This window comes from Centropristis striata, chromosome 11 (assembly GCF_030273125.1).
Source record: "Centropristis striata isolate RG_2023a ecotype Rhode Island chromosome 11, C.striata_1.0, whole genome shotgun sequence".
Taxonomy (NCBI): Eukaryota; Metazoa; Chordata; class Actinopteri; order Perciformes; family Serranidae; genus Centropristis; species Centropristis striata.
In genome coordinates this window covers 38,260,445-38,278,953 of record NC_081527.1, presented here as the reverse complement: position 1 = coordinate 38,278,953, position 18,509 = coordinate 38,260,445, and the positions used below count along the sequence as shown (strand labels likewise).

The 18,509-nt window shown below is 37.7% G+C and overlaps 2 protein-coding genes across 5 annotated transcripts in view; both read right to left on the bottom strand.

Annotated features, from left to right (window-relative positions):
• Window positions 1–673: 673 nt before the first annotated feature.
• Window positions 674–14,570, bottom strand: LOC131980106 (major facilitator superfamily domain-containing protein 12-like). The gene is made up of 11 exons (XM_059344277.1): window positions 13,655–14,570; window positions 12,006–12,125; window positions 10,649–10,859; window positions 9,286–9,403; window positions 8,092–8,289; window positions 6,951–7,043; window positions 6,762–6,854; window positions 4,725–4,895; window positions 3,715–3,809; window positions 3,346–3,476; window positions 674–2,728 (listed from the first exon to the last, which is right to left on the bottom strand). The coding sequence occupies exons 1-11, from the start codon at window positions 13,884–13,886 to the stop codon at window positions 2,685–2,687; spliced, it is 1,506 nt and encodes a 501-aa protein (XP_059200260.1). The 5' UTR covers window positions 13,887–14,570; the 3' UTR covers window positions 674–2,684.
• A 1,985-nt stretch (window positions 14,571–16,555) lies between these two features.
• LOC131980096 (casein kinase I-like) overlaps window positions 16,556–18,509 on the bottom strand; it is a 29,053-nt gene continuing 27,099 nt past the window's right edge. For all 4 annotated transcript variants that reach the window (XM_059344265.1, XM_059344266.1, XM_059344267.1 and 1 more), the window contains one exon: window positions 16,556–17,775. In XM_059344265.1, the coding sequence (XP_059200248.1) occupies window positions 17,721–17,775 (55 nt within the window). In that variant the 3' untranslated portion in view covers window positions 16,556–17,720. The remainder of the gene's footprint in view (window positions 17,776–18,509) is intronic.

Here is an 18,509-nt window from a genome sequence, read left to right as displayed (position 1 = left end):
TTTTTGTCATTTTGTGCCTTTTGGTATCTTTTTTGTCATTTTGTGTCTTTTTTTAGTCATTTTGTGTCTTTTTTTTGTCATTTTGTGTCTTTTGGTGTCTTTTTTTAGTCATTTTGTGTCTTTTTTTGGTCATTTTGTGTCTTTTTTCAGTCCTTTAGTCCAACATAAAATGTGATTTTGAATCTTTTTTTACTTTCAAAACACTATCATGCTCAATAAAGAATTTTAAATGTTGCAAATGTGCATTAATTTCAGAGTACACTGAGACATTAAACTGCATCATTTTCAATTAAATTCTGGAAAAGTTGGTGTGTTCTAAAACTTTTGACCAGTAGTGTATGTCTTTATGTTTATATTCTTCATTCTGTCTATATATCCGGTCATGGAATCATTATTAGACCACCCTTGTTTTCTCAAGTCTAATCTAATCTTATCCTAATATAATGTAAATGAAACTCACGTTGTTATTCACAATTTTAGGCTCTAATTTGGCTCTTATCTGCCCCTTCGTCATACATCATAAGCACATAAACTGTGTTAAATAAATAACAAATAATAACTGACTCTCACCACCAGAGGGACTGTCTGCTCACCATGTAACCATCATGCTTCACTTTAATCTGAATCTGAGTAAATGACTAATAATTCAGAATTCATCTCAAACACAGACACGTTTCTAGTTGCACCTTGCGAATTTAATGAGTGTCTTTAGATAAAACAACAGCAACACATAGAATGATAGAAGTCTCTGGAACAGACACAAGGAAGTAAAAACAGAAACGATCACAGAGAGCTTTGGCACATTGGTTAAAAAAACAAGAAACTGGAAGTGAACACATGTTTTTCATCAGTACCTGCTCTGATAGTTCACCAGTTTAATTCCCTTATTCAAACACAAACACTATAATACACACAGGATAGTTTTGATCCCTTTAAATTCATTTTTATATCAAACACCGTAATAATTCATGTTTCTGTTGATTATAAAAAATATCCTTTAAATCCATATTCCATTTTTTCTGTGATTATAATGAGGCAAAACAATGTACAAAGACAATTATCAAAATGAGTTTGAGAAAAACAACATATAAGAATGTTTTTTTTCTAAATGATCCATAAACACCAGTCATCCCAGTAGCTGCTGGTTCCAGTTCAGCTTTAAAAGAATCCCAGCAGCAGAAGAAACACTCAAACACTATAGAAGCTTTTTAATCCTGTACATGAAGTTAAATCACTCCATCAGCTGAGAAAAGCAGAACTTACAGATTGTTTTTTTTTTGCTGCTGCAGTAACATTCAAGTGAAGTTTTTGTAACTTCCTTTTTAAGTTTAAGTGCCATTTGTGCGTTGCAACAAGGCCGGGACTCCTCATCAGGAACTCTCAGAGATAGTTTTCTTGTGTTCATTGACAGTTAACGTAGTGAATTTTTGATTGAATCATTCTGTGGAGGAAAGTTTAGTGTAATGACCCTTTAATAGAGCTTTGAACTTAAAATCTCAGGAATGACTTATGGAATGTAGATGTCTGAACAGTCAGACTCTGAAATGGCAAATGAGCAGAAAAAATACTTTTTTTTTTAGAGCTTTCTGTGTCTCAGCAACAAAATCTGGCAACACAGAAGCATTGATAGTACAAAATTTTTACAGATTTTGCAAAATTTTAAGCCCTCGTCGACTAATGTTTGCAAACTTGTTTTTCATCATGCTGAATGTTTCTGTTAGCTGTGTTGATTAATCATTTTAATTAGTATTCACAGCACTTCCAGCAGCTGGAGAGGAAGAGAAGAGTCCTCCAAGTCCTCCACGTTGGATTCTTTCAATGGTCCCTGCTTCTTCTTTGGTGTTTTTTGAGTTTGATCCATTTGAACACACCACATACTGAGTCTGGTTCCCTTCGTCATCCCATTTTTGGTTCTAATGTCCGTTAGTGAAGCACCGGGACATCAGTTCCCTGTCCCAGTGATCCCAGTGATCCCAGTGATCCTCTTGAACAGGGAGGTGAGGTTTCTGCTGATCTGTCAGCAGTCTTTCCTCTCGTACCCTCTGTGGTCCAACACTGCAGACATGCAGTGACATAAAATGACCTCCGCCTTTTGCTCAACATTCTGTACAATTCTATACAGACTGTAGCTATGATAGAAGCTATAAAAACAATGCTAAATTTAAAAAAAGTCCCGTAGTGAAAGAAAGTACACAAACAGTTGATTTTCTTCCCTGTTATTTCATTTGTGCAGCCTTGGGTTGAAATTTAAACGTGGAAATCAAATAACTTGAATATATGGCTCTAATGAGGGCTGAATACTTTAGTGAAGTGCTGGAGTCAGGATCACTATTACCTGTTGAATTATCACTTCACCTCATGAAATTAACTTACATTAAGATGTGTTTTTAATCACCAGGCTGTGATAAAAATGGTTATTTTGGAAAATGAAGGGTTAACATGTCTAGAACTGTCAGTTAAGGTTAAAATAAAATAATCTCCCTTTTCAGTTTATCAGAAGTGCTAAACGTGCCTCATAGTGCTCCAGTGGAGCAGCAGCAGCTAGTCGGGCCAGTTCCCCTGCTGCTTTTCCCTGAAAAACTAAAATAAATCTTTAAAAAGAAACGAAAGTGAAACACCTTCTTGCACCGCTGGAAATGTTCCAGAGTTTTCCTGTTGTAGGCTGGAGTGTTGCAGGGAAAGTGTTAGTTGACTCTGGGTGTATCTTCACACACGGATGGTTGACCACCTAGACACACACACACACACACACACACACACACACACACACACACACACACAAAGAAAAAGAAAGGAAAGTAGTAAAGCTGTGAAGCAGAACTAAGCAGCATTGATGTGAGAGGCTGAGGCAGTTATACTGTACATGCTACACTATATATTGATCCAGTGATCAAACTCATGTAAAGGTCCTAAGGTTCGTTGGTTGGAAGCCCAAGATTAAACACAACCGGAGAAAAAAGACTGGTCTCAATTAAGGGTGGAAGATGTGGGCGAAAAAAAAATCTAAATTTTGAGCCCTGATCTCTGTAATAATTCACATTTCATCTTCTACAGAAGTTGGACTTAGAAACAACCGAGTTCTATTGGCCAGTTACCAACGACATGGACAGGCCAACAGCTTCAAGTCTCGTTAGATGATTGTGATACACAGTGTGTGTATGTGTGTGTGTGTGTGTGTGTGTGTGTGTGATATTCTTACAGGTGGGTATCTATGAGCTACAAAGCTTAAACATGATTATAGTCACATCTAACTTCTCTGAGAACACCAACTGTCTGTGGGAAAGAGGAAAGCTACAGTTGCTATCTTGGCTTCAGCCTTCTAATAATGAATCAGATATAACTCACGTGGTCTGATCTTGATTGGCCAGATGAGGATGGAGCAGAGCGTCAGAGCTGCCACGGCCGCCACGCCTCCCGTCACGATGACCATGATGTAGTGGTAGAACCAGACGCAGGCTGGACAGCAGGTCGCCGTGCTGACAGAGAACACACAACCTGTTAGAGCAGTAGTTTTTGGGACCTCTGTCTCAACATACTACTATTGCGCTTTATCACAAGTTCTCCTCAACCATGACTCAGCACTTTAGGGCAGCTGCTGCTAGTAGCTACTGCTGCTGCTCTGACCATTAACTGGTGCACAAATAATAAACATATACATATATAATGTGTGTGACGTGTGTGTGTGTGTGTGTGTGTGTGTGTGTGTGTACTAACTGGCAAGGATGCACAGACTGAATGATCATCACAGCCACTCCATTAGCCACCTTATCAGTGAAACTCATGGCTCCATAGACAAATGCTCCACTTTGCTGCAGAGAGAAACGGACAGACAGAGATTGTCTTGGAATTAATTTCAAGATGTATTTAAATATCTGACATATAGCAGTTTAAATATGCATCAAACATAAATCAAACAAATCTGACCAACAGTCACAGTCTCTTTACAGGAAACTTCTGCTTGAATAAGATCAGAACAGCTCTGATTCAAGAAATCCCAAGTGTGTTCTGATATCAAAAGCAGGACATAACAGGAAAAAACAGGACATTAAAACCTTAGTTACCTAGAAACATTAACACACGAACCTGCAAGATAAAAAAGAGTGTTGTCTCGCTCAGTGTTGTTCTGACTTTTGGATTTGTCTATCATCTGTTTTTGATACTTGCTAAATAAATAGAATAGGTCTTTATTTGTCATTGTCACATTTAAGAGTCTCTAAAAATATAAATATAAAAAGAAAAAAAAATATGTACAATTCAAAATACCCAGTTTAGACAAACACATAAACACACCCAGACATACATGCATAGTCGCACAGGAAAAAACAACAACAAACAAACAGCATGAACACACAGTCGAGACAACAACAGTACAGAACATATCTCAAATGTGTTGAGCCATCAATGTGAATGCAGTGCAATATTATCGTTTTTTTCCAGTATTGAGGGTGGTTCTTGCAGTTGGATAAAAGCTGTGTTTGAGTCTGTTAGTCCTTGTGTTGAGTGATCTGTACCTTCTGCCTGAGGGCAACAGTTCAAACAGTGAGTGACCGGGATGGTGTGTGTCCTTCATAATGTTCTGGGCTTTTTTGAGGCAGCGGGATCCCGCACAAGGCTGCTATTGGAATCTACCTGGTCGTCAGTTGTTTTTCTTTAAAGACTTTCTACAACAAGATAAAGACAGAGGACGATGTAAAAGGACACACGACACCTTACAGGAGTCTTACCGTCTGGTCGGCGATGAGCTCGGCGGTCATGGACAGCGAGATGACCAGGATGGTGGCTGACCCCGCCCCCAGCAGCACCGCCGCCCCGTACACCTGCTGACCCATCCTGATGTCCACCAGCACCCAGAAGGAGAAGGCCATGATCAGCAGCAGGCCCACGAAGTAGGTGAGCTGGAGACACACAGGTTATTACAGGTTATTACAGGTTATTACAGGTGAGCTGGAGACACAAAGGTTATTACAGGTTATTACAGGTTATTACAGGTTATTACAGGTGAGCTGCTGGTTCAGATCCAGCTCTAGTGAAAGTCAACATTAACTGGCAGAACTTCATTCCACCACTCAGAGTTGTTTACTCAGCATTCAGCAGCAGCATTTCCTCTTCACTAAGTCACTCAGAGTGTTTAGTTAATCCAAGGAGGAAATGTTGCAGTGAAACAACAGAGAAGCAGTCAGTCAGCTGTCAGGCTGCTTTATACTGGAACAGGTATCCAGTATTATGGATCCTGATCCATAATCAATGTGGATTGAGCTATTATCATCTTCTAGAACAGTCATAACTCGGGCTGGAAGTGTAAAACTAGGCCTGTCATGATAATCACTATATCCACTTATCCTTTGATATATAAAAATGGACATGATTTTTTTCTTAATGAATCAATATATTGACTTTTTGTGCTTTTTTGTGTTTAACGTAATGCTGCAAATGTTTGTCAGGCAGTATGAATTGCCAAAAAAACCTGTATTTCCCAAGCAGCCATTCCAGCTGTTTATATGTTATTTTAATAATAAAATAATATAAAACATAATGATTATCTCATTGCCATTTTTCATTAACAGAGCCTGAGAGTCTATTTTATTTGTTTTGATTCTAGTTTATTTATTAATGGTTTTTTTATCTAGGATATTTTAATATTTCTTTTCCACATTTCAGTTCCAATGTTCAATATTCTTGAGATTTAAAATGAATTGCTATGTTAAAGGATGTGCTTATTATGCTCTAATATCGTTATAAAACTAAAACAACATCGATACAACGATACTGTAGTTTATCGTGACAGTTTCTGGGAAAATATATCGTCCTAAAAAATGTGTTATTGTGACAGGCCTATGTAAAAAACAAAAAAAGTGAACTGTCATTGACATTGACTCATATGATGTTTTCAGGTTTTTATCAGTCAGACAGCTGCTGTTAACCCTGAGACCCATTGATTTGCAGCCTTTAAGTATTTAACCCTCAGGGCCGGTTCAAATGTTTGGATTTAAATTGAGAATTGTTCTTTTTCGGGTGGGATGGGATTGTGGGAGGGATAAAAAGAAAAATGGAAGAATGAAATTCCTCATTTTCACATCACACTGCTCTGTTGTTGACTGTAAAATTTCTTTCAATAAAAAAGTCGGTAACGCTTTATATTAAGGTCCTTGTAATAACCATTAATCAACAAGTAATAAGGCCCTTGTAAGTCCTTACAAGATGCTTATTAACATTATTGTGTGTTTATAAGCTTATATAAGTGTTAATAATGGCATTACAAACACCCATGACCCACCCATTATGTCTTTGCCATGCCTTTATTAATCTTATTTTGTTTGCTTATTGATATTAAAATATACTTTATTGCTCATCTATTATAAGTTAACTATAAGTTAACTATGCTTTTTGCAACTAGCGGATCTAAAGCGAGAACAATGCCTTATTACTTGTTAATTAATGGTTATTAAGGACCTTATTATAAAGCGTTACCAAAAAGTCAATTGAAAATAAAAATAAATAAATCTTCTGCAACCCCACTCACACACACACACACACACACACACACACACACATATATATATATAAAGCAACCTAACATGATCACTTATTAACTAGACCATTTCTGATTATTGCAGTAATTCACAGTCATTTTGGATTAAAAGATAAAGTAGTCTGATAATCAGATTAAAAATAGCCCTTTTGTTTTCATTGGGAAACAACTTATTGTGTCAAAAAAAGTCAAAATTTTGGGTTCCAGTTAAGAGATCTGGAGGTTTACTTACAGATTTCCCGATGAGTTTAGTGACAGGCTTCATGATAAAAGAGGACAGGAAGCCACTCAGGTACATCACTAATGGGATTGTTGCAATGTACAGCTGTTGAAAGGAGAAACGGAAAAAATGACATGATGATCAGTGGCGAAACACTAATGCATGTAGCTGTGAATGGAATATAATATAATAATAATATACCTTGGGCAGCCCCAGCGTGTTGATGAGGTACATGGAGATGTAAGTCTGAGACAGGTTGACTATTAACCTGGTGGACATGTAGAGTAAGGCCACCTGCAGAGAGAAACACAGCAACACAACGCTGTCAGTCAACCTGCTGCAGGAAGTCACACACATATGGCAACATGTGGCAACTCAGGTCAACAACACAACAGCAACCAGCTGAGGCAATCTGACCATATAGAGCCTGAACCAGGAATAATTGCCAGAAAATTCTATTTGTTTAAACTGGATCTCAAATTTCAATTTTCATATATGAATTCTAATTTGTATCATATTTGATACACCAGGTCTTTTGGTGCAATTTGTTGTTCACAGTTTGTGTTTCTTGAACCATCAAAAACATATAAAACCTAATATTTTTGGCTAATTTCAACTTTGACTTAACTTTTAACATTTTCCATTTTTCCAACACATTTATCCAACACATTATTATTTTTGCTACATCTGGTATTTTTGTGTAATTTATTGCTCAGTTTGTTAATCTTCAACACATCTGCAATGCTCAATTTTTTTGCCGTCTAAAAATACGCGCCAGAATTGTTCGAGAGATATCTCAATTTTACTCTAAATATACCTAATTATGTCAGTTTACCTAAATGAAAAAAATACTTTATGGTACTTTATTTAATGCATAATGTATGATATGCAAAAAAATGACACTTGACAAATTTTCAAATAAGTTGTCATTAAAACCTGCTGTATCAAATTTGATACACACATTTTCAACACAGTTTTACTATAAATTAGGTTATGAAATATTAATTAATTTTACATTACATCAGTCCACTAAATGCTCCTATTGTGAAGGCCCTCTGGTGCATTAATTACTGATTCCTGGTGCATTAATTACTGATTCCTGGTGGATTACTGTATTTATCTGATTGCATACATCAGGTTTTTCAGGGAAAAAATATCACACTGATGATGTCGAGGTCTCAAAAACTAGTGTATCAAATATGGAACATTGGGCTTTAAAGGGTTAAAGTGTGTGAGTGTATGCCAAGTGGCCCTTGTCGCTTGTCAGGCCGCCATTGTAAATAAGAATTTGTTCTTAATGACCTGCCTGGTAAAATAAAGGTGAATGAAATAATCTTTAGACCTGGTAGAAGGAAGGCTGCTTCAGCCAACATTTCCACAGCAGAGGAGACAAGGAGGTCTTAGGAATCAGAGGCCTCCTCTCCCCCTCCTCCTCCTCCTCCCCAGCCTCCCCTGCTCCTCCTGGCCTCCTCTCTTTGATTCCCAGGTGGAAGAAGAGGGAGAAGAGGCTGCCGATGCCCAGAACAATCAACGCCAGATTCTGTCATCAAACACAACATGGAAGAAGACAAAGCTTCTTCTTATTAAACTGGTAAGCTGTTCCTCTGCATACACACAGTTCAGGGGAAGTGAAAGAACAGACTCAGACTTCTGGGTTTTATAAAACAGACTACAGTCTCTTGTACAGTGAAAATAAAAGAAGGAACAAAGAACAACACGTGACAAATATTAGCATTTGATGCAAATTGTTCTCCTAGAGAGAAAAGTGCCATTTAACAAGTCAAGTCTCAGGCCCCGTTTACACCAGGACGCTCGCGGGTAAAAACGACAAAATATTTTATGTGAAGTGCCTTTCGTTTAGACGGTGACGGCGTTTTTGGGGCTTAAAGACGCAAAAATCTGAAACCACCCTCCAAAGTGTAAAAGTGTAATCCTCCCCTCCGTAGCGTGTCGTCTACACTGACAAGACACAAAACTCTGATCTGATCTGCTCACGTCACGTATGTGTTTACGTCACATACATGCTCCAGGACAGGAAATAAAGAAACGTGGGATTATTTCCATGGTGGGACCTTCAAGCTGCTCTGGCAGCTCTAATAAACTTACAGGAGTCTTTCCACCAAATGTCCAGGATATGTACAGATAGTATTAGTGAACAGAGAAGGATCTGGAGACGGCTGTGAACGAGACCTGGGAGATCTAGTGATGGTGGAGAACTTTGTGGAAGGAGTAGCTGATGAAAATGTGTGGCGTGAAAACTTCTGCATGCCCAAAGATGCTCTTATGGCTTTAAGTGATGCCGCCTGGCTGCATACAATCACATTTCACACACTTTAGATCACCGTATGCAGCAGATTTCCTCCTGAAAACGCTCGTCTAAACGAGGAATAAAAAGTGAAGACGAGACGCCACTTTAGGTCTTCTGTTCAGACCATCCTCGTGTAAAAGGAGCCTCAGAGCAGAAAACTTGCAGAAGAGTGACAAAGTGTAAATTTATTACGCCAATTAAAGCGCTGTCAGTTCGCCTTCTCCTCACCCTGAATACAGGAATATCTGCTGGTCCAAGCACGTCCTCGTCCTCTCCGGCCTGGACGTGGAACAGCAGGTAAGCCACTGCATACACTGTGATGTTGGCTATAACTGTGAATGCATACCTGCACACACACACACACACACACACACACACACACACAGAAATTATATATGTATGTTTATTATACGTGCACACCAGTTAAAGTTCAGAGCAATACTAACCAAGACTACTAGCAGGAGCTATCTAAAAGTGCTGAGTCGTGGTTGAGGAGAACTTGTGATAAAACACAATAGTAGTATGTAGACACACAGGTCCTAAAAGCTGCATAAGAGCAATGTAATTCACCAATCAGATGATGGTTTGACTGAAAGCATAAATGAGTAATTATTGCATGAAAAAGTGTCAAAAGAGTTCTATTTAACAAGAAAAGGGAAAAACTGGTATTCAGGGTCTGTAGATATCCATGCTGAGTCTTGGGTCGGGTTAGGGTTAAAATTTAGTAGTCGGAAAATGGGGATCGGATGGAATTAATATGAATGTCATTGACGAATTGAATAAAACCAATAATGTCTGCACAATGTGGAATGTTTTTTAGTTAATTGATAAACTGACACTAGACTGCAATGGTGGCTTAAAGTGCTGAATCACGGTAGAATAGAACTGGTGATAAAACACAACAGTTGAGACAGAGGTCCCAAAAACTAAAAGTGCTGAGTCATGGTTGAGTAAAGACATGTCCCAATACTCTCTAAAATTGCTGAGTCATTGTTGAATAGAGACAGGGGTCCTAAAAAAAAATGTCTAAAAGTGCTGAGTCATGGTTGAGTCCAGACAGAGGTCCCAAAAACAGGTTGATCTGTAGATACCTATGCTGAATGTTGGGTACACCGTCTATACTTAAGCTGTCGTTTCAGACTACCTAGACCTGGACAAATGCACTGAAAAGAACTGTATTGTACAGAGCTATTGTATACTGGAATGGACTTCCGTACCGCTTCATTCTTAAGTGTAAGAAATCAGGATTTAGAAGGGAATTGAAAAAAGCTGTTTTGAGTAAAGAAATTAGGTTAAATTCAGTTGACTGATATCTGTAAAGCTGCAGAATGCCTTATTTTGTATTTTTTGTTTGTGTTTAAACTTGTACAAAGACAGCTCTTAATGAACTGATCTCTGAATGTGTCTGTGTATATGTGTGAGTATGTATGTGTAGGTGCTTGTACTGTGTATGCATGATGCATGTGAATGTTACTGTTATGTGTCTTGGTTTTTAGGGACCCCAGGAAGAATAGTTGTCACCATGGTGACAACTAATGGGGATCCAATAAACAATAAACAATAAACAATAAACTGTATGTAATAACAGTACCTGTATGCAGTGAGTTCGACTTTAGCGTGCTCGCAGGTGACGAGCTCCGGGATGAGTGACAGGTGGGAGATCTGGGTGGCGGCCCAGCCGAACTGGAAGATGATGATGAACGGGACGAAGTAGGTGAGACTGGCCCACTGGGGGGTGTTGGGACCACAGCCCAGACACTGGTTGAAGATGAAGGCGAAGGACAGCACCACGCTCAGCGTACCTGCACACACACACACACACACACACACATTATATATGTATATGTTTATTATTTGTGCACGAGTTAATGGTCAGAGCAGTAGCAGTACCTACTAGCAGCAGCTGTCATAAAGTGCTGAGTCATGGTTGAGGAGAACTTGTGACAAAGCGCAATAGTAGTATGTTGAGACAGAGGTCCCAAAAAGTCACAAACAAAGACTCGTTTGACTGGAAAACAGGCACATTTATTCATAAACAGTTGCGTAGGAGATTTTGCCTGATCAAGGTCTAGCACCTGAAATGTTACAATGAATATATTATTCTCTTTCTTATTCACTCAAGTGAACTCGTCAATGATGTCCATACATATGAAAGTGATTAATCGAAGCTTGGGTGTGTGACACAACTATATACAGTAATTGCAGGTGTAATGATCAGGATCAAGTGCAAAGTTGTTTTAAAACCCACTCCAAACAGGCATGTTTTGAAAGGGCACCACACTTTATTATTATTAATATTATTATTATTGAGTTTATACTCAAAGCAGAACATTTTGATATATCTTAAAACATGAAAAGAGGGCGTCTTTTATGACTTTTTGGCCTCAGAACAATAAAAATGTGATTTTTCTGACTATAGATAGTTTATCGGCTGCACACGCTGATGTCATGCTTCTCTGTCACATGGAGTCTTTCCTGTGAATGGTATAACCTCAGGGTCCCTCTGTCATTACAGAGTCTTGTAAAACTTGTTCTGACAAGAACTAGATCAATGAACTATAGGCTAAGTGTGGACTGAGAGCATAGTCCAAACAGCAGAAGTTGATGACTATCTATAGGAGACTTCCTTTAAAAGCTGATGTACAGATCTAGGCCTGGGTTCTTCCAAATGAACCTTTGATCACCCACAAAGCTGCAGGATACTGGCACTATGTAGACAATTCACTGAGTACTACTATTTTTGCAAAAATATAATTATATCAATGTTTCAATAGTCTAGACAAAAACTGCCATAATTAAACAACAGCAGGGAATACATGGGGGAAAAACATGTTGTCTTTTTACCTTCCTACCTGTATTAAAGGGTACTGTGTAAAAGAAAGTGAGGGAGTGTCTGTCTGTCTGTCTGTCTGTCTGTCTGTCTGTCTGTCTGTCTGTATCTGACTTACCAACTAAATGCCAAGTCTTCCTCTTGCCGTAGTTACCACAGCCTGGGGTTCGGTCGGACTCGTAGCCAATCAGAGGAGTGCAGAGGCCGTCAGCTATCTGGCCGACCAGCAGCAACACACCTGCACCACAGTAATACACGTTAATAATCAGTGACAACATACATGCATAGTTAGACATTAACTGTATTAATTAAGTATAAATATCCATATAAACTAGAGAATTACATTTTTGAAAGATTTGCAGTGATTGCTGAATGGCCGACGCTGCCAGAATGTGTCAGAAGACGTGGAAGTGGGAATAGTGTGAAAAGTGAGAGTAGATGGAATTAATATGAATTAATGAAAAGTTTAATAATACCAATAGTGTATAAAAAAAACATGAAATGTGTTTAACCATTTATCAGGCAAAGAACTATATTTGGTAACTTCAGGTAATATTTTGAGAAAAAAGTTGCAAATTAAATAAAGTGGCAACTCTATAAGAAAAAAAGTTGCAGATTTAAGAGATTTAAGGTGGCAAATTGCGTAAAAAAAGTTGCAGATTTACGAAAAAAGTGGGAAAAAAGCAACTTTTTTCTCCCAGATTCACCACTTTAAATCTAATAAATCTACGCATTTTTTTCTCGTAGATTTGCCACTTTAATCTGGTAAACTTTTTTCTCAAAATATTATTTTCGTATGTTTTTTTTTTACAAATTCCGGCAGTATGTAATATCCTCCAATATTCTCTAGGGTTGGAGTTTGGAATTTGCAAGTATTTCAATGAGTGTCCTATTAAGGGTTAAGTTAATTGAAAGCTGACGCTACCCTGCAGGGCTGGTTTAAATGTGTCAGAAGAAGTTGAAGTAGAAGAAACAACAATTTGAAGTAGCAGGGGTAGTTGGAAAATGGGGATTAGGTGGAATGAATATGAATGTCATTGACGTATTGATTAAAACCAATAACGTATGCAAAATGTGGAATATTTTTAGTAGACTGAAAAGCCGACACTACAGTGCAATGGTGGCTTAAAGGGGTATGATAAAATTAAGGTAGTAGGAAAAGTGCTGAGTCATGGTTGAGTAGAGACAGAGGTAAAAAAAAAAAAAAAAAAGCTTGAGAGCAATGCTCCAATCAGAAACAGAGAATTAATGAATTATGGAAATCACTGAGTCAAGGTTGAATAGAGAAAATGTCCCAAAAACTGTCTAAAAGTGCAGAATCATGATTTGGTAACTCTACTAAACCATGACTCTGCACTTTTAGACAGTTTTTCAAAAAAATGTCTGAAAGTGCTGACTCAAGGTTGAATAGAGACAGAGGTTCCAAAAACAGATTGAGAGCAATGTTTCAATCAGAAACTGAGAAAAGAATGATGGAAATCAAGGCAGCTGTCTAAAAGCACTGAGTCATGGTTGAGGAAAAAAAAATATCTAGGGTTTATAAGACTGCAATAGACATTCATAAATACACAAATGTGTCACCATTTAGTTTAACATGCATTCCCCTGTTGCAATTTATAAAACAAGATAAATGATAAGCTACAAAAAGGTGTATTACACTGTAATTGTGTAGAGTCACATGCTCTGTCCACAGGCCCATATATATATATATATACATATATATATATACAACAGGTGTATACCTGTGTAGACTGACGGACAGATTACCTGCATAGGTGTTAGCGAACCCCAGGACTGAGTGGTAGAAGACCAGCAGGTAAGTGAACCACATGGAGGCACACAGGTCGTTGAGAAAGTGTCCCAGCGCGTAGCTGAGCCTCCGGAGGGCCGGCAGGGACCTCTCCGTGTCCGACATCCTCCTCGTTTCAAGAAAAAACACTGAAAAAATAATCTCAACGCGCGCCTTCACCAGCTGCGAGGCTAAAAAATATATATACATTCAATAAAGGAGCTAGTTAAAATAAGACTTGTGGAGAGGTTGACACGGTTGAATGACCAGAGAGCAGATTTCGGTTCCCGTTTCCCCCCTCACATGTTACTGTGTTACTGATCATCAGGTCTGTCCGTTCAGCGTGTTGAAAGTAGAAGAGAAATGTAAACTCCATGCCATATCTGTGTCTGTTTCCTCTTAATCAGGTGACATGGAGAGCTGAGTCAAAGCCGGGAGGAGCGTCGCAGGAGAGAAAAACCGAAACACAACCAGAGCAGCGGAGGAGTAAAAAGGCTTTCAGCGCCACGTTTACGCCCTCACATTACATTTCGAAACCTTACTGTTAAAAATAAACACAGTGCAATGTGTTGTAGTGTCCTTTCAGGGGAAAAAACTAAGAAAATGACTCTGAAATGAGTCAGAGAGCTCTTCTTCTTCTTCTTCTTCTTACTTTACGCACAGCGGCAGCAGTGCGTAAAGTTCATCCACCTCCAGGCGGAATACACCGACCCGCTCCTGTTTACCTCCAGCTGATGGATAGAAACATGAAGCACATCTGGCCCATAAAAATGCAAACAGATGTAAACAATAACACCGACCGGCAATGATGATGTAAGCACATATACACCAATAGGAGTTCGTCCTCAGCGCTCCTCACGTGACCGCAGACCGGCAGCCAGAGATCGTGTATCTGACAGAGGAACCACTCATTTCATCCGTTTTGTAACAAACTAAATATGTTAAAAATTTGTCAAATAATTGTCCAAATTCTGTTTTCAAATACAACAGAGCAGATTGTATTCTCTCTTCAGACAATAAAACACTTAACTGGCTTGTTCTTTTCTTGAATATTTCCATTTTATGCCACTTCTACTCCAGTCAGTGGTGGAAAAATACTTCAGATCCATTATTTAAAAAGTACTGACACCTGTCTGCAGAATGACTTACCTGCAATAAAAACGTTTTAAGTAAAAGTAGAGGCATTAAACTTTACTTAAAGCATCAAAAGTAAAATATATAATATATGCTTGTTATGCAGAATGGACCCACTCATATTGTTTTATATATTCTAAATACATTATTTAAAAAATGGTTTTGTTGCATATATGTAAGGAGGGTTTTAATTATGTAAAGATAGGCTTCATTTTAACTACTTAATATACTGTTATGAGGTTAAAATTTTAATTTAAAAAAGTCTTATCACTTTAAATTGATCATGTTTTTATGTTAAATATTGAGCTGAATAGTAACTAAAGCTGTCAGCTAAATGTAGCGGAGTGAAAAGTACAATATTTACCATTAAAATGTAGTGGAGTAGAAGTATAAAGTACACGTAACTCAAAATTGTACTTAAGTACAGTACTTGATTACATTCCACCACTGACTCCAGTACATTTTGAGGCAAATATTGTACTTTTTACTCCACTATATTTATACTATACTAGAGCGGACAGCTTCAGTTACTTTTCAGATCAAGATTTAACAAAAAACATTTTACATTTTAAGTGATTAGACTTCTCTTTCCTATTTTTTTGTTTTTTTAATTAAACCACTGCTTAAGTGGGGAGGATAAAGTTGAAGAAGTATCAAAAGTGTTGAGTAGAACTGATGAACAGTAGTGTGTGGAGACAGAGGTCCCCAAAACAGCTCAAAAGCACTGTACCAATCAGAAACAGAGAGAAACTGATGAAGATCTACTCAACTGTCTTAAAGGGAGTTGAGTCCTAGTTGAGAACTGGTGATGAATCTAAATAGTAGTACGTAGAGACAGAGGTCCCAAAATCAACATAAGAGCAATGCATCAATGAGAAATACAGAGGATTTGAACTGATTGAAATTTGGTCAGCTGTCTAAAATTGCAGTCATGGTTGAGTAGCACTTAATACCATATTTTGATTTGTTAATCCTGTAAAATAAGTATGGATGGTTTTTCATTTTTTATGCTCCATAAAGCACACTTTTACTAATAAACTTTTACTTATACTTGCCAAACTAATGATGTTCCCATTAGCCTCATGGAGGATGGAAGCTGCCTAAATAAAAAAATAAATGACACTATAATTAAATGAATGTGCTATTAAATATACCAAACATCACATTAAATAGGCATACATTGACAAAATGACATATATTGATGTTTAATTTGCTTCTTCACTTGTTTCTTTGTCTTAATTTGCCTATTTATTTAAATGTTTATTATATTCTTTTATTTAACCTTTATCTTAAATATTTTTTCTTCAATTATTCTTTTAAATTAAAAAAAATATATATTTTAAAATGTATTTAGTTATGTATTATTTTAACAAAGCATTTCCCTTATCTTTATTCCTCCAAACCTACTTGTTTAATTTAATTAATTAATTAATAAATGAAAAAAGACAGTAAGAAATGTACATACATAGGGAAATTTTCATGCCTTCACATAAACTGATGAAAATTCAGCCTTCGAACACTGAACATTCAGAAAGGAACTCACACTTCACAGCTAGATCTGTACCTGATTTTTATCCCGTACCAGTTATTTATAGTATTGCAATTTTTGAGGTGGTCAAGGAAGGACAATCAATACATGAGGAGACTTTTCTGATAAATCTAAAGCATCATCATCTCCAGACTGCTTGTGTGATCAGACATCTGCAAAAATATCCCTGGAACACTGACATTTTTTTCCACCATGATTCATTTAAATAAAGATCAGCTTTTATTTTATTTGGTTGTTTTTTTTAATGGAGTTATCCGACTTTCCATCCTCCAACCCGAGAAAAAGAGGGAAAAAAACAAAACAAAACAACAGAAAATTAAAAATACAAGTTATTAAAAAAAACATTTTGAGGAACACACATCAAAGCTACAAAACACAAACTTGTTGAACTCAAAAAGACAGAAAAAAAACACAAGTTTCCAAATTGTAGTCTTTTTTTTAGTTACAAATTAAAACAAGGAGAAAAAAAAGCATAGTTTTCACATAAACATCTTTTTTACTTTTGATTCTGGTGGTTGGGAGGTTTCCCTCTGAGGGCGAGTGTGTTTCAGGAGTACACCGAGCCCAATCCGTTGCAGGAAATAGACCAAGCCGCTCACAGTGTACCTCCTACCTTGACCCTAGGGAATAAAAACTTTATAGACTATGTGCGAGAGCTGCATATTTCTGTCTATGAAGTCTCTTTATGATGAGCTCCAGAAAGTGTGCAGCGTGTTTGTAAGTGTATGTTTCGTCTGTATCTGTGGTCCAACAGTCTTCCCATTCTTTTGTTGTCCTCTCTTCTTCTGTACCTCCTCCGAAATACATTACTCTCTCCTCTGAACCAGTCAGTAAGGAAGAAAAAAAAAAAAAAAAAAAAGAGAGAACTAGCCAATCTGCCAGTAAAACCAGCTGAATCAAGTCTGTCAGCCGATCAGTCGGCATCTTACAGTCTCTTGTTTCCTCCAGAAGTTTTTGTTTATCCAGTTTTAGTTCAGTTTGTGTCCATAAATACATGAAGACTCCACAGCCGGAACAGCTAGTCCACCATTAAAGCTCCGAGGTGGAACAGCAACATGTTGCTCTGTCTGTCTGTTCAGTCCAGAGCCACCAGTAGAAACCAGTAGAAACCAGTAGATCAGCTTAGCAAACACTCTACCGCCCGCTGGTCCAGCCAGACCAGCCGACCCACGTTAACTACAGGACCTCCAACAGCAGACGAGGAGGGTCGGAGGGGGGCTGGGGGAGGAGGAGGAGGAGGAGGAGGAGGAGGAGGAGGAGGAGGAGGAGGAGGAGGAGAGGGTTATATGAAAGAGGTTAGAGAAAGAAGGAGAGAGAAGAAGAACACAAAGAGACCAGGGTTTCTCTCTCAGCTCCTGTTTTCATTTGTGTCTCTGGAGAGCTTTCCTCTTCCTCCTCTTGAAGAAACAGCAGCACCTGCACACACACACACACACACACACACACACACACACACACACACACACACACACACACACACACACACACACACATTATTATTATCATTAACTGTCTTTAACCCTTAATAGGACACTCATTGAAATACTTGCAAATTTCAAATTTCAACCCTAGAGAATATTGGAGGATATTACATACAGCCAGAATGTGTAAAATAAAACATACGAAAATAATATTTTGAGAAAAAAGTTTACCAGATTAAAGTGGCAAATCTACGAGAAAAAAATGCGCAGATTTAAGAGATTTAAAGTGGTGAATCTGGGAGAAAAAAGTTGCTTTTTTCCCACTTTTTTCTCGTAAATCTGCAACTTTTTTCACACAGATTTGCCACTTTAAGTCTCTTAAATGTGCGATTGTTTTTCTTGTAGATTTGCCACTTTAATCTAGTAAATTTGCAACTTTTTTCTTGAAATATTACCTGAAGTTACCAAATATAGTTCTTTGCCTGATAAAGGGTTAAACCTCTTCTCCTTCAAACATTATTTCATTGATTATTATATATATGTATTTTAAGCAACATTGAATTTTATAAACTAAGCATGTTAACCCTAACTTTTTTTGTTAACTTGTGAATTTCCATTTCTATAGCTTTTTACTTCTACTTCACTATATTTTAAAGGCAAATGTTACTATGTCCACTACATTTAGCTGAGAGCTTTAGTTATATTTCACATGAAGATTTAACATTAAAA

What these genes read in the sequence shown, in the direction of transcription:
- LOC131980106 (XM_059344277.1), bottom strand. Translation starts at nt 13,886, where the DNA reads ATGTATATATATTTTTTAGCCTCGCAGCTGGTGAAGGCGCGCGTTGAG. An exon ending in CAGATATTCCTGTATTCAGG is followed by an intron (nt 8,290 to 9,285) that starts GTGAGGAGAAGG and finishes GTTTGATGACAG; the next exon opens with AATCTGGCGTTGATTGTTCT. An exon ending in CTAAACTCATCGGGAAATCT is followed by an intron (nt 4,896 to 6,761) that starts GTAAGTAAACCT and finishes GTGTGTCTCCAG; the next exon opens with CTCACCTACTTCGTGGGCCT.